A 12,084-nucleotide genomic window follows, 5' to 3' on the forward strand; every position below is an offset into this window, starting at 1 on the left:
GAAAAACTATCACCAATTGTTGTCTGAGACAGATTGACTATGCAGAGCAGAGCGGAGCTTGCTTTGCAAAAGCAGACTTGTAAGGCCAACTGGCCTTCGAGTGGTGCTATTTTCTTGTGTAATCAATCAGGAATGACCAGGCAATTTTTCCTAAGATTGCATAAGTCACCACGTTTACTGAAATGGTCAACATGCAACTTTAGGAAATTTAGCTGATGCTCTTTCGCAGAAAATTTGTGAAACTTTATTTGTCATAAAAGTAATTTTAGAATTCAAAATCTGAATAAACCAATGTACAAAATCAGTAATACTTTGGTTGCTTCTCAAAAAGGAAGGTGGTTGCACACTCTATTGTGATCATTAATGCACATTATCTCCAGAATATTAAACTACTTCTGAAGAAAGTATCAGTTTAACTTGCACTTAGTTGTAAGTACAATGGTCGGTTTCAATTTAGAGGAGAAGGCAATACTTTCCTCGATTTCTCCCCAAAAGCCTGAGCAAACAGGGCGTAAATTGGAGAATGTTCCCAATTGGTTGGATATACTTCCTCTGGGTGGGGCTGAAGATATTCAAGTTACTTTATCCTTCAACTAAATAGAGAAAATAAGCATTGACGATTATTTTTTCCTAGTCGAAATCAAATCACATTAAAAAAAATTACATCGTATTACTAAATTTAATTAACTTTTTAACCCTGTCGCGCACCAGCTTTTCATACAATTGGCGTGAAACGACACGTCACAAGTCTTCGCGCGCGCACAAAAAAAATCTGACGTTTTATTAAAGTGCAAATGCGAATCACTGCATGCGGTGAGGGGGTAGGCTGGGATTTAACCTTTTCCTGATTAAAAAAAATAAAGGGGACATTTGTTGGTTAAGCTGACAGTCAGTGATACCTTCCGAGTGCGATGTCGGTGTCGAGCCACCATACCTTTACCTGTCACTCAAAAGGGGAAAAAAAACACAAGACGCCTCCATCCAGTAGTTTTCCACCTGACATGTAAAACACGTGGCCATTAAAAAAGAAGAGGCGGGGATGACGATAATGTTTGGGGAAAGAAAGTAATTTGCACCGTGATCACCTCCTTGGTTACTAGTGCGCCGCACGTGACGGGGGCGCGTCTCTCTCACTCACTGCCTGGGTTGCCGATGCGAGTTCAAGAGCGGAGCCGCTGCGGGGGAGCAGGCTGTCGGGGTTCACGTATAAACTGCCTTCGGAGACAACGACAGCGCCACGGGAACCAGTGGGAACCGGGCAGTCCCTTATGTCCCGCAAATCCAGCAGCAATGAGTATATTCTGAACGATCTGAGTGGGGCGAGGAAGATCGAGCGAGAGGAGGAGCAGTGGGAGGAAGTAGTCGGCGAGCGCAGACTGTTTAAAGCGCTCGACGACAGCAGCAGCAACAACAACAGGCAGTTCGCGGCCATGGCAACTGGCGCCGGGGCCGAGATCGAGCGGGCGGCGCGCCAGCAATTCCAGGACAACAGCACCCCTAAATTCGTCTACGTCCTGTCCGCCTTCGCCGCGCTGGGCGGCTTCTTGTTCGGCTACGATACCGGCGTTGTCTCGGGAGCGCTACTGCTGCTCAAGAAGGAGTTCGCCCTGAACGAGCTGTGGCAGGAGCTGGTGGTCTCCTCTACCGTGGGGGCGGCAGCCATCTCGGCGCTGAGCGGCGGCTTCTTCAACGACCGTTTCGGCCGCAAGCCCTGCATCCTCTGTTCGAGTTTGCTCTTCACGGTGGGGGCCGCGGTGATGACGGCTGCCAAAGAGCGGTACACCCTGCTGGCTGGACGTGTCGTGGTGGGGCTGGGCATCGGTAAGCGCCGCGCGCGGCCCGCTGTCCGACCGTCGAGCCGGCGGACTGTGGGAGGGTTTCAGACGCGAACACTTACTACAGGAAAGGGCCGCCTGTCGGACTGAGAAACGCCTCTACCCTCAGAAGGTGAGGGTTGTATCGTGGGCTGCAGCCGCAGGCTGCTCTCGAAGACCCCCATACATTTTCCCTATCAACCGGCCGGGTGCACAACAGGCGGGGCCTCGGTCTGTTTAAAAGGGCCGCGTCACGCAACGCCAAACGCCATGACGTTGCAGCGTCCTTTAAAGCCTATTAGCATACAATTCCCTGGCGGTCGCCTGTTTCAAGGATCCTCATAACCAATGTAGAGCGCGTCTCAGGGTGAATATTGACTTAATAGAGATTGTTTTTCCCCTAGTAGTTCGTTCAAACAAACAAGACTACCCCTTGCGTGCTTGAACAATTCTGATTCTAGTTCAGCTGGGTTTCTTTTCATCCTCTTGAGCGTTGAGTACATTTTAGCATGTTAATGTCGAGTAAATTGTTCCTAATTGCCATATGTACCGAGGCACAGTGAGAAACTTTGACTTGGATGCTATCCAAACAAATCAAATCAGTGGATTTAAGTAGCAGAAGGGGAAAACAATAACAGAATGTATTACAGTTGCAGGAGTGAGTACAGTGTGGGTGGGTAGACGAGGTGCAAGGCTATGATGAGATATATTCTGAGGTTGAGTACATATTATTAACCTAGGTAAATGTTTAGCGGTCTGATAACAGCAGGATAGAAGCTGTCCTGGATACAACTGGTAGTATGTGTTCTTAGGCTTTTGTATCTTCAGCTTAATAAAGGGATGCAAAGATGGAATGATTAATTGGATTGGTTCAGCCATGACATGGGCTACTTTACTGAGGCAGCAAGAAGTGTAGACAGTGTCCAAGGAGGTGAGACTTATGTGATGTGTTGAGCTGTGTCCACAATTCACTGTTGTTTCGTCAGGTCTAACTGAAGGAAGAGCTAGTAAGAGATTTGAAAGTTGGAGGGGGAGGGGGAGATCCAAAATGATAGGAGAAGACAGGAGGGGGAGGGATGGAGCCAGGAGCTGGACAGGTGATTGGCAAAAGGGATACGAGAGGATCATGGGTCAGGAGGCCCAGGGAGGGAGGGGGGGGGGAACCCAGAGGATGGGCAAGGGGTACAGTCAGAGGGAGAAAAAGGAGAGAGAGAAAGAACGGATGGGGTACCAGTACAACACTTTATATTCCGTCTGGTAGCATCCAACTTGATGGCATGAACATTGACTTCTCTAACTTCTGCTAATGCCCCACCTCCCCCTCGTACCCCATCTGTTATTTATTTATATACACATATTCTTTCTTTCACTCTCTTTTTTCTCCCTCTGTCCCTCTCACTATACCCTTTGCCCATCCTCTGGGTTTTCCCCCTCCCCCTTTTCCTTCTCCCTGGGCCTCCTGTCCCATGATCCTCTCATACCCCTTTTGCCAATCACCTGTCCAGCTCTTGGCTCCATCCCTCCCTCTCCTGTCTTCTCCTATCATTTTGGATCTCCCCCTCCCCCTCCCAAATCTCTTACTAGCTCTTCCTTTAGTTAGTCCTGACGAAGGGTCTAGGCCCGAAGCGTCGACTATACCTCTTCCTCGAGATGCTGCCTGGCCTGCTGCGTTCACCACCAACTTTGATGTGTGTTGCTTGAATTTCCAGCATCTGCAGAATTCCTCGTATTCAGTCTTGTTTCTCGTTTGAGCTGCCATGCCAAACTGAGTTGCATCCAGGAAGGATGATTTTTATATGCCATCAGTAAACATTGGTGATGTTCAAGGAGTGCAAGCCAAATGTTTTCAGCCTTCTGAGGAAGTTGAGGTGCTGCACTTTTTGGCCATGGTGTTTATTTACATGGCTGGATCAGGACAGTCAGTTGCTTCTGTTCACTGCTGGGAACCTGAAACTTTCAATTCCTCTTGATTTCGGTACTGTTGACGTAAATGGGAGCAAGTATACCTCATTTTCCTTCCCCTTCTCTCCCCCCTCCACACCCCCAACACTGCACCAAGTCAATGGTCAGCTTTTTTGTTGCTGATATTGAGGGAAATGTTGGCATGACATTGTTACTAAGCTATATTCTTTCAGAGTGCGGCCCTGTCGTTTTTTTGAGTTTTACCCCATTATGGTGGCGTTACCTGCAAATTTATAGATGGAGTTGGAGCAGAATATGGCCACACAGTCGTTAATGTATATGGAATAAAGTTGTGGGCTGGGGATTTGACCTGGAGCACCACCATTGATGACTGTGGTGCTGTTGTTGCACCTACTGATTATGGCCTATTGATCGTGAAGGCAAGGATCCGGTTGCAAAGGGGAGATGTTGAGTCCTAGATTTCAGAGTCTGAGTTTGCTTGGAATTGGTATAAAAGCTGGATAGGGAGTCATTAAACAATAGTCTAAAATGGGTGTCTTCACTGGCCAAATATTCCAGAGATTATTGTCGTGTTTGGGAGATGGCTCTTCCTTGGTCCTGTTTTGGTGCTTTCGGTGGGAATGCTGCCCGGCTACATTTTGTAGACTGCTTAGCATGTAAATCCTGCTGCAGCTGTTGGCTGGTCTGGGACTCTATTTCGGACAGGTATCGTCTTGATATCCTTTATAGTTTTTAGTTTTGTAGTTAGATTCTTGAAGGTTGGATCTCTGTTTGTTAAATCGGTCAAGGTTACCCGATTTGAATGCTGCTGTCCTGGACTTCATGAGGGAGTGGATATTCTGCTTCATCCGTGGTTTCTGGTTTGGCAACAGCCAGCTTAACTACTTTGATACACACTCCTCTGCACAGTTGCTGATGCATACCTCATACTTCTGCCGAGTCTTTGAACATGGACGAGTCTACTGACACAAAGCAGTCACGTGGAAGCTCATCTATTGTCTAGACCAGTACTGTATAACTATGTGCACTGGATCCTTGCAGTTTGGTTTCTGTTTGTATGCAGGGAGGAGCTGCACAGCCTGGTGGTCTGATTTACCAGTGTGGGCAGGGGATGGAACAGTAGGCATCCTTGTGTAATAATGGCCAAAGATGTTTGGGGTCCCTACTGGGACAGGATACATGTTGGTCATATTGAAGTTGACCTGGCTGAAGTCACTGGCAATAATGAAGACAGCGTCAGCATATACTGTTTTAAGCTGTTGATCAGTGTGTACAGGCTTTATGTTGCCTGGGGTGGAATGTTGACTGGCTTCAAGGTAGCTCTAGTGAGTTCCCATGGCAGGTGGTGTGTTTGGAACTGAGTACAACTGCGAACTGAAATGCCCTCCGTGTAGTTGCAATTCGTAAAGATTAACTGCATTCGGAAAGAAAGGTTCACTTGATTCTGGCCCACTACAGCCACAAATATTCATCATTTCTGGTGTGTCTAGTGATTGCAGTGCTACGTGATAATATGCACATTATTAACCACCCAGATACCTTCCTTTTCATTTAGAGCTCAGCAGCTAGAAGGACAAGGACAGCAGAGACACAATGTATCAAATTACAATGGGAAAATGTTTTGCATGCAATCTATATGGATCATTTCACAACATTAGTACATTAAAGGAGTATCAGGGAAAGGTAACTGAAGAATGAAGTGTTATAGTTACAGAGAAAGTACAGGCAGACAACAAGGCCATGAGGAGGTACTGTAGGTCTTTTTCATCAGGTCTGTTCAATATATTTACAATAGATGGATAGAAGCTTCCTTTGTACCTGATGATATATACTCTCAGGTTTTTCGTATCTTCTGCCTCATAGGGGAGAGAAAAGAGAATGAGAGAACATGGCTTCATGCAGTTTCAAACCATGTCATGAACCAAATTAACTATCACCACTTGATACGTAGCTTCTGTCTTGGTAAATTCTTGTACTGTAGTATAGTGGGAGAACCTTCACCATCGAGTGTACAATATTTCAACACAATTGGTTGTTGCCTTTTCCACCTCAGCATTGGGGAGGAACTAAATGCTGCTGTTGTCATTGATATTGACATAGGATGAACTACAATAACCAAACTGAACAATTACGATTATTGTGACTTTTGCCAGTCGTGTAGTGGAATCCACGCCAGACTTTGAGTAGAGTAGTCTGGGGTTTGAATCTGGCTGGTTCCCTGCTGGGTTGAGCATTGATCAAGCAACACAGCCTCATAAAAACAGGCAAACTGCTAGAGAAACACCAAGGTTGCCACCTGATATGGCCAGTGAGGCTTGGGAGGCTATCATTATTATGCATATGACAGGGCATTTAATGACAGTATCGTTTAATCCCAATGCCTTGTGAAGCTAACACCATTTAACACGCTCAATTTGATAACAAGGAGCAAGGAATGTTACCACTATTTGGGCCTTTGTTACAAGCAAAGGTGTAGCAGAATGGATCCTCAGCACTCGGGGACCCGCCCCCCCCTTCCCCCCGGAGTATCAAGGGTGATGTATATAAAATCATGAGGTAGATAACCAGTCTTTTCTCAAGGCAAGGAAGCCTGCAGCTATGACATTGATTTTTAGGCAATAAGGGAAAGATTTCAAAGAGACTTCAAACAGCATTTTCACACAAAAAGCTGTGTTTATTCCAACAAGCTGCCAGAGGAAACTGTAGAGACAGGTATGATTACAATTATATTTGACAGATATTTCAATGCTAAAGGTTTATAGTGATATGGGACCAGCTTGGAAAGAAATCTTCATTGGCATAGATGAATTGGGCCAAAGTGCCTATTTCTGTGCTGTTTAACTGTGATTCTGTGACTGAAACTGCTCATATGAAAATAGCAGCAGGAATATTAGTTGTGCTGATGAGGCACCATGTCAGTGACCTCTTTTGAAACTTTATTTCTGGAATTATGATAGTGAAATAATAGATTAGCGAATACTCCCATTTTAATTTGGAATTGTTCTGTTTTGCAGCTGCAATTGAGAAATCCCCTTTCTCAGGAAATCAAACTTCCATGCTTGTATTTCTTTTCGTCCAATTATTCATCGTTATTAATCAATGTTTATTTACTGATTTGAATCATATTTGTAGATGTAAATATCCAAATCAAATACTTATTGCAGTATTGTGAATATAGGGTGCATTTGAAATTTTGGAATCATTGACTTTGTGGCGATTTGACATTACTCTGCCACTTGAGAGCATGGCTGATCACAGATTGTAGAGGTTTTTGGCAAAGCTATTGATCTCAGATTTAAAATAAACATTTTATCCACTATGAGTAGCTCAGTTGCCAATTTAACATTCCCTGCATATTGGAGTGTTTCCTAACTTCATCCCTAAAAGGTCTAGCTCAAAATTTATTTTTAGACAGTTACAATCTCAACATACTGCAGAAAGACTGTGCATCTCTTGATTGGGCTGTGTAATTTAGTTGAGTATGTTATTGTTCTGGCATGCTTCATTCCATCCAGGGCTAGTATATCTTTGATAGTGTTGGGTCCAGAACTACCCAAGTTACTTCAGGAGTGGTTAAGCCTAGGATTTGTAACCCTGCAGTTAGACTTGTAACTCCCCTTTTCTTGATTAATTTTTTTTGAACTCTACTATTTAAATTTTTCTTCTATCTGGCGAGGACAGTTTAATATCATGGTATGTAGACTGAAAGGGTTTTTTTGCTCCCTTTTACTATTTGGAAATCTTCTGTTGCATTCTTTCAATTTGGAAGGGAAGCACCCCACATTTGCTGTCTACATGCTTTCTAGATCACCACTACTTGCGTCCTGATAGTTGGAGCCTTGTGCATTATCCTCTTCCTATTTCTCTTGTTGCTCAGCTTCGTAGCCAGATCAACTAATCAACCAGATCCTTAACCCTATTCTCCTGCTTTCTCCCTGAGGCCTTTTACATCCTTACTAATTAAGAACCTATCAACCCCTGTTTTAACTGTACCCAATTTCTTGACCTCCACAGCTATTTATGGCAATGAATTCTACAGATTTGCCACCCTCTGGCTAAAGAAATTCCTCCTCAGCTCCGTGGTAAAGGGATGTCCTATTCAAAGGTGTGCCTTCTGGACCTAGACTCTACCGCTATTGGGAACATCCTCTTCACACACTCACTCGAAACAAGCACTGCATTTCTGGATGTACAGTGTAGGCATTCTGCATTCCCTCTCTTCCCCCCCCCCCCCCCACTTTCTGCTTTCTGCAGGGATCGCTCCCCATGGAATTCCTTTGTCCATTCATCCTTTCCCACTGTTCTCCCTCCTGTCCCTTATCCTTGCAAGTGGAACAAGTACTACACCTCCCCTCTCACTGCCCATTCAGGGCCCCAAACAGTCCTTCCAGGTGAGGTGACACTTCACCTGTGAGTCTGTTGGGGGCATAATACTGTGTCTGGTGCTCCCGGTGTGGCCTCCTGTATATCGGTGAGACCCGATGTAGATTGAGAGACTGCGCCGAGCACCTACGCTCTTGTATGCCAGAAAAAGCAGAATCTCCCAGTGGCCACCATTTCAATTCCCATTCCCATTCAATTATATCTATCCATGGCCTCCTCTGTGTCGTGAGGAGGCCACACTCAGGTTGGAGGAATAACACCTTGTATTCCATCTGGGTAGCCTCCAACCTGATGGCATGACACTGATTTCTCAAACTTACAGTAATGTCCCCGCCCCTTCACCATGCTCCATCCCCTTTTCTGTCTCTCACCTTATCTCCTTGCTTGCCCATCACCTCCCGCTAGTACTCTCCCATCCATACTTTACTTTCTTCAATGGTCTTCTGTCCTCTGCTGTCAGACTCCCCCTTCCCCAGTCCTGTGCCTCTTTCACCTATCAACTTCTCAGCTCTTTACTTCATCCCTCCCCTTCAGGTTTCACTTATCACCTTGTGTTTCTCTTTCCCCTACCCTCCCACCACCTTTTAAATCTACTCTTCAGTTCTTCTCCTCCAGTCCTGCTGAAGGGTATTGGCCCAAAACATTGACTGTACTTTTTTTCAAAGATGCTACCTGGCCTTCTGAGTTCCTCCAGCATTTTGTGTGTGTTAATCTGTAGACTCATTAGTTCACTACAATGGTCTTTCAATATCTCCTCAATTGCCTAGTGCAATTGGTCTTGATTGATATCATTCCTTCTGAAGCAGCACTTCTGAATCCCTTTGAAAATTTCATCGGCCCAGCCCCTTCCTGTTTTGTGAGCATCACTTAAAATGACATGTGGTTCCAAATGTATCACAGTAGTATCTAGATCTACTTTTCTTGACTCCTTCATTGCTTTTTGACATTTGGTATTGAATGAATCTGTGTTTCTTCTGTTAAGCATTGAAAATTGAAATCTCTGCCATAAATCAAGAAACTGCCGAGGAAATATTTTTGTATTTGAGCTGTTGGCTGATTCTCTCTGTCACCTTGCATTGTCAGCAAAATAAGAGATTAAATGGCCTCTGCTCTGAATTCAGCCAACTGGCACCTTGTGAATAACTTTCTTCCCCTCTCTGACAACTGAATGTTCTTCAGCATTTAAGAGTAGATAAGCAGCACTGGTATCACTTTGATATGTGCTGTTGGCTGCCGTGGAGGTCTGGTTGAATGGGGAAAAAAACTATGCTGTTATCATTTTGTAGATATAAGTATTGACATTCTGAAAGTATTTCAGTTTTGGAAAATGATGTAATATTTTGGGCAACACACACAAAATTCTGATAGAATGCAGCAGGCCAGGCAGCATCTATAGGAAGAAGTACAGTCGACGTTTCGGGTTGAGACCCTTCATCAGGACTAATGCAAAAAAGAGATAGTAAGAGATTTGAGAGGGGGAGGGGGAGACCCAAAATGATAGGAGAAGACAGGAGGGGTAGGGATGAAGACAAGAGCTGGGAACTTGATTGGCAAAAGGGATACAAGGCTGGAGAAGGGGGAGCAACATGGGGTGGAAGGCCTTGGAAGAAAGTCCCTACGTGACTCTCTTGTCCATTCGTTTCTCCCCCCCCCCCCCCCCCCCCCCCATCCCTTTCCACCAGTCTCCTTCCTGGCACTTATCCTTGTAAGCAGAACAAGTGCTACACCTGCCCTTACACTTCCTCCCTCACCACCATTCAGGGCTGCAGACAGTCCTTCCAGGTGAGGCGACACTTCACCTGTGAATCTGGTAGTGTGATATACTGTGTCCGGTGCTCCCAGTGTGGCCTTCTGTATATTGGTGAGACCTGACACAGATTGGGAGACCACTTCACTGAACACCTACGCTCTGTCCGCCAGAGGAAGCAGGATGTCCCAGTGGCCACATATTTTAATTCCACGTCCCGTTCCCATACTGATATGTCAATTCATGGCCTCCTCTACTGTCGAGAAGAAGCCACACTCAGGTTGGAGGAACAACACCTTGTATTCGGTCTGGGTAGCCTCCAACCTGAGGCATGAACATCGATTTCTCTAACTTCCATTAATGCCCCTCCTCCCCTTCTTATCCCATCCCTAATATAGTTATTTATTTATTCTTCTCTTTCCCTCACAATAACTCCTTGCCTGTTCTCCATCTTCCTCTGGTGCTCCCCTCCCCCTTTCTTTCTTCTAAGGCCTTCCGTCCCATGATACTTCCGGTTCTCCAGCCTTATCCCTTTTGCCAATCAACTTCCCAGCTCTTGGCTTCATCCCTCCCCCTCTTGTCTTCTCCTATCATTTCGGGTCTCCCCCTCCCACTTTCAAGTTTCTTACTATCTCTTTTTTCTGTTAGTCCTGACGAAAGGTTTCGACCTGAAACGTTGACTGTACTTCTTCCTATAGATGCTGCCTGGCCTGCTGCATTGCACCAGCATTTTGTGTGTGTTGCTTGAATTTCCAACATCTGCAGATTTTCTCCTGTTTAATATTTTGGGGATAATATCTGTCATGTTGCAGGTATTGTTTGACACTATGGGCTAAGTGTTAATGCCATTAAACACATTTTGGTATCAATGAACTTGAATTGTGTGCTAGCTCTAGTTAAAACAGGCTTGCAATGCAGTTGTAATTTGACATTTTTTAATAGATTGATAATGGTTAGGATTTTTTTCCTCACATATACACACTGACTTACAGGTTTTAATGTTTGAATTGCCCAAAATAGTGCTGTTGGTTAGAGATAACTCACCTTGCAGTTGAATGTCTGATTTTATGCTGATAAGGCTAAGGGCCCACTACTTAAGTACAACTAAAGTGTTTCTTGTTTTGATAGTGAGGCATCTGTTGATCATTTTGTTTGCTATTGTGTCTCAGTCAGTGGAAGACGGTTTATTAAAAGTTTAAAAAAAAGATATAGAGCCTTATAATTCTGTGGAGACTTGTTCAGAAGAAATTATTGTAAAGTCTAAGTATGAATGTTGTAGGTAACTACTGTAAAGAATAGAGATGTTATTTGCTCTCTCAAATCATGTAATTTCTAATGAAGCTGATTTGAATGCCTTGTAGTTAAAATAATTAGCATTCTTGTGATTAGCCAGAACTATTTGGTGTATTGTTATGATGTACAATATTTTGTCTTTCCCTTGAATATTTCCAAAGTCCTTAACTATTGAAAATTGCTAGAAAGCAAAATATCTTAATTTATAATAAATGCATGAACAGTTGTTTTCAAGGTGTACTTTATAGTATTAACACAGGCTGGGACACTTGTGACAGTGAAATCCCTACTCTTCAAAGAACTCCTGGGAATGCATTTGTCTACAGTCTAGTATGAAGTTGAAATTGATGATCTAATTTACATTTGCTATGTTCTCAGCAGCAATTCAGTACTCTGTAATCATTTGTGACTGGATTGCTTCAATGTCCCTTAGCTGCCTTTGTGTAATTTGTTTCATCTTTTTACATATTAGATGTTTGGTTTGAATATGCATTAATATACAAATAGAATTGTGCCCAGCTGCAGAGATAATAAAATATGTAAAGGAACAATTTGTATTGGGAACGGGTTTATAATGGGTGAGGCTCTTCATTGTTTGGGGTTGACCATGTATGTTGCATTTCAGCTGTAAATGCACGCCAGGGCAATATGATATGGAGAGCAGGCTGTTGCCCATGCAGCTGAAGAATCCATAGGAAGGGCAGAGACCAATACATTTTGGTACCAATGGCATCGTGAGATGGAGGGGGAGCAGTCAGAGAGAGCAGAGCACCCCTGTGGCCATTCCCATCAACAATAAGTATACTGTTTTGGATACTGTTGGTGGGGATGACCTACCAGGAACAAGTTGCAGTGGTCCTGTCTCTGGCCCTGAGGTTGGACCCTCGACACAGAAGGGGAGGAGGGAAGAGAGGACAGCGGTAG

General features: G+C 44.3%; 1 protein-coding gene across 2 annotated transcripts in view; it reads left to right on the forward strand.

Annotated features, from left to right (window-relative positions):
* The first annotated feature begins 1,013 nt into the window (after positions 1-1,013).
* LOC140186641 (proton myo-inositol cotransporter-like) overlaps positions 1,014-12,084 on the forward strand; it is a 184,046-nt gene continuing 172,975 nt past the window's right edge. Inside the window, exon 1 of one of the 2 annotated variants that reach the window (XM_072241035.1) lies at positions 1,014-1,821. In XM_072241035.1, the coding sequence (XP_072097136.1) occupies positions 1,269-1,821 (553 nt within the window). In that variant the 5' untranslated portion in view covers positions 1,014-1,268. The remainder of the gene's footprint in view (positions 1,822-12,084) is intronic. The other variant, XM_072241036.1, reaches the window with a different exon arrangement.

The sequence above is a fragment of the Mobula birostris genome, chromosome 23 (genome assembly GCF_030028105.1).
Source record: "Mobula birostris isolate sMobBir1 chromosome 23, sMobBir1.hap1, whole genome shotgun sequence".
In the NCBI taxonomy this organism is placed as follows: Eukaryota; Metazoa; Chordata; class Chondrichthyes; order Myliobatiformes; family Myliobatidae; genus Mobula; species Mobula birostris.